Genomic DNA, 633 nt, shown 5'->3' on the forward strand with positions numbered 1-633 from the left:
AATTCTATTATAAATATTAAAATGCATTTAGTAAACATTTTAAAATAAATACATTTGCAGTATTTATCATAATTATATTTAAATGTAAATAAAAAATATTAAAATATTAAGAATAAAAACCTTACAAATATTAAAAAGTGATCACAAAGCTGCTTGGAATTGCCAAAATTGACCTGTGGGCATCTCATAAATGGGGTTGATTGTTTTATGCAGGTAACTGATGGTGGCACCATCAAGCAGAAGATCTTCACCTTCGATGCCATGTTCTCCACCAACTTCTCCCAGATGGAGAATTATCGGAAGAGAGAGGACCTGGTTTACCAGTCCACCGTGCGGTGAGTCCCTCATGTCTATTTTAATGCCTATTTTTAGGAATTTTTCCCCATTTTGGGGCAGTTGAGAGAATTATGGCAATAGCCACGGTGTGTCTCCGTGGTGGAAATGGGCAAAGAAATACAAGACTTGGGAAAATTGGGAAAAAAAGAGTCTGTGTTTATATATAAACCAGGCACAGAAGCTTCTCTTTGCTTTTATTCCAAGTGTGAAATCACTTGCAGGAGTGTCAGTTTTATTACTAATTACACACTTGCTTTATTGCCAGTGTTATAAAAACAAAACTGGAGCTTGGAAAAA

At 34.9% G+C, this 633-nt stretch overlaps 1 protein-coding gene across 1 annotated transcript in view; it reads left to right on the forward strand.

Annotated features, from left to right (window-relative positions):
* The window catches only part of IGSF21 (immunoglobin superfamily member 21), a 100,697-nt gene that overhangs the window by 89,696 nt on the left and 10,368 nt on the right, over positions 1-633 (forward strand). Inside the window, exon 3 of the mRNA XM_029965236.1 lies at positions 214-335. Coding sequence (XP_029821096.1) covers positions 214-335 — 122 coding nt within the window. The remainder of the gene's footprint in view (positions 1-213; positions 336-633) is intronic.

The sequence above is a fragment of the Manacus vitellinus genome, unplaced genomic scaffold (assembly GCF_001715985.3).
Source record: "Manacus vitellinus isolate BGI_N305 unplaced genomic scaffold, ASM171598v3 scaffold_92_pilon, whole genome shotgun sequence".
NCBI lineage: Eukaryota > Metazoa > Chordata > Aves > Passeriformes > Pipridae > Manacus > Manacus vitellinus.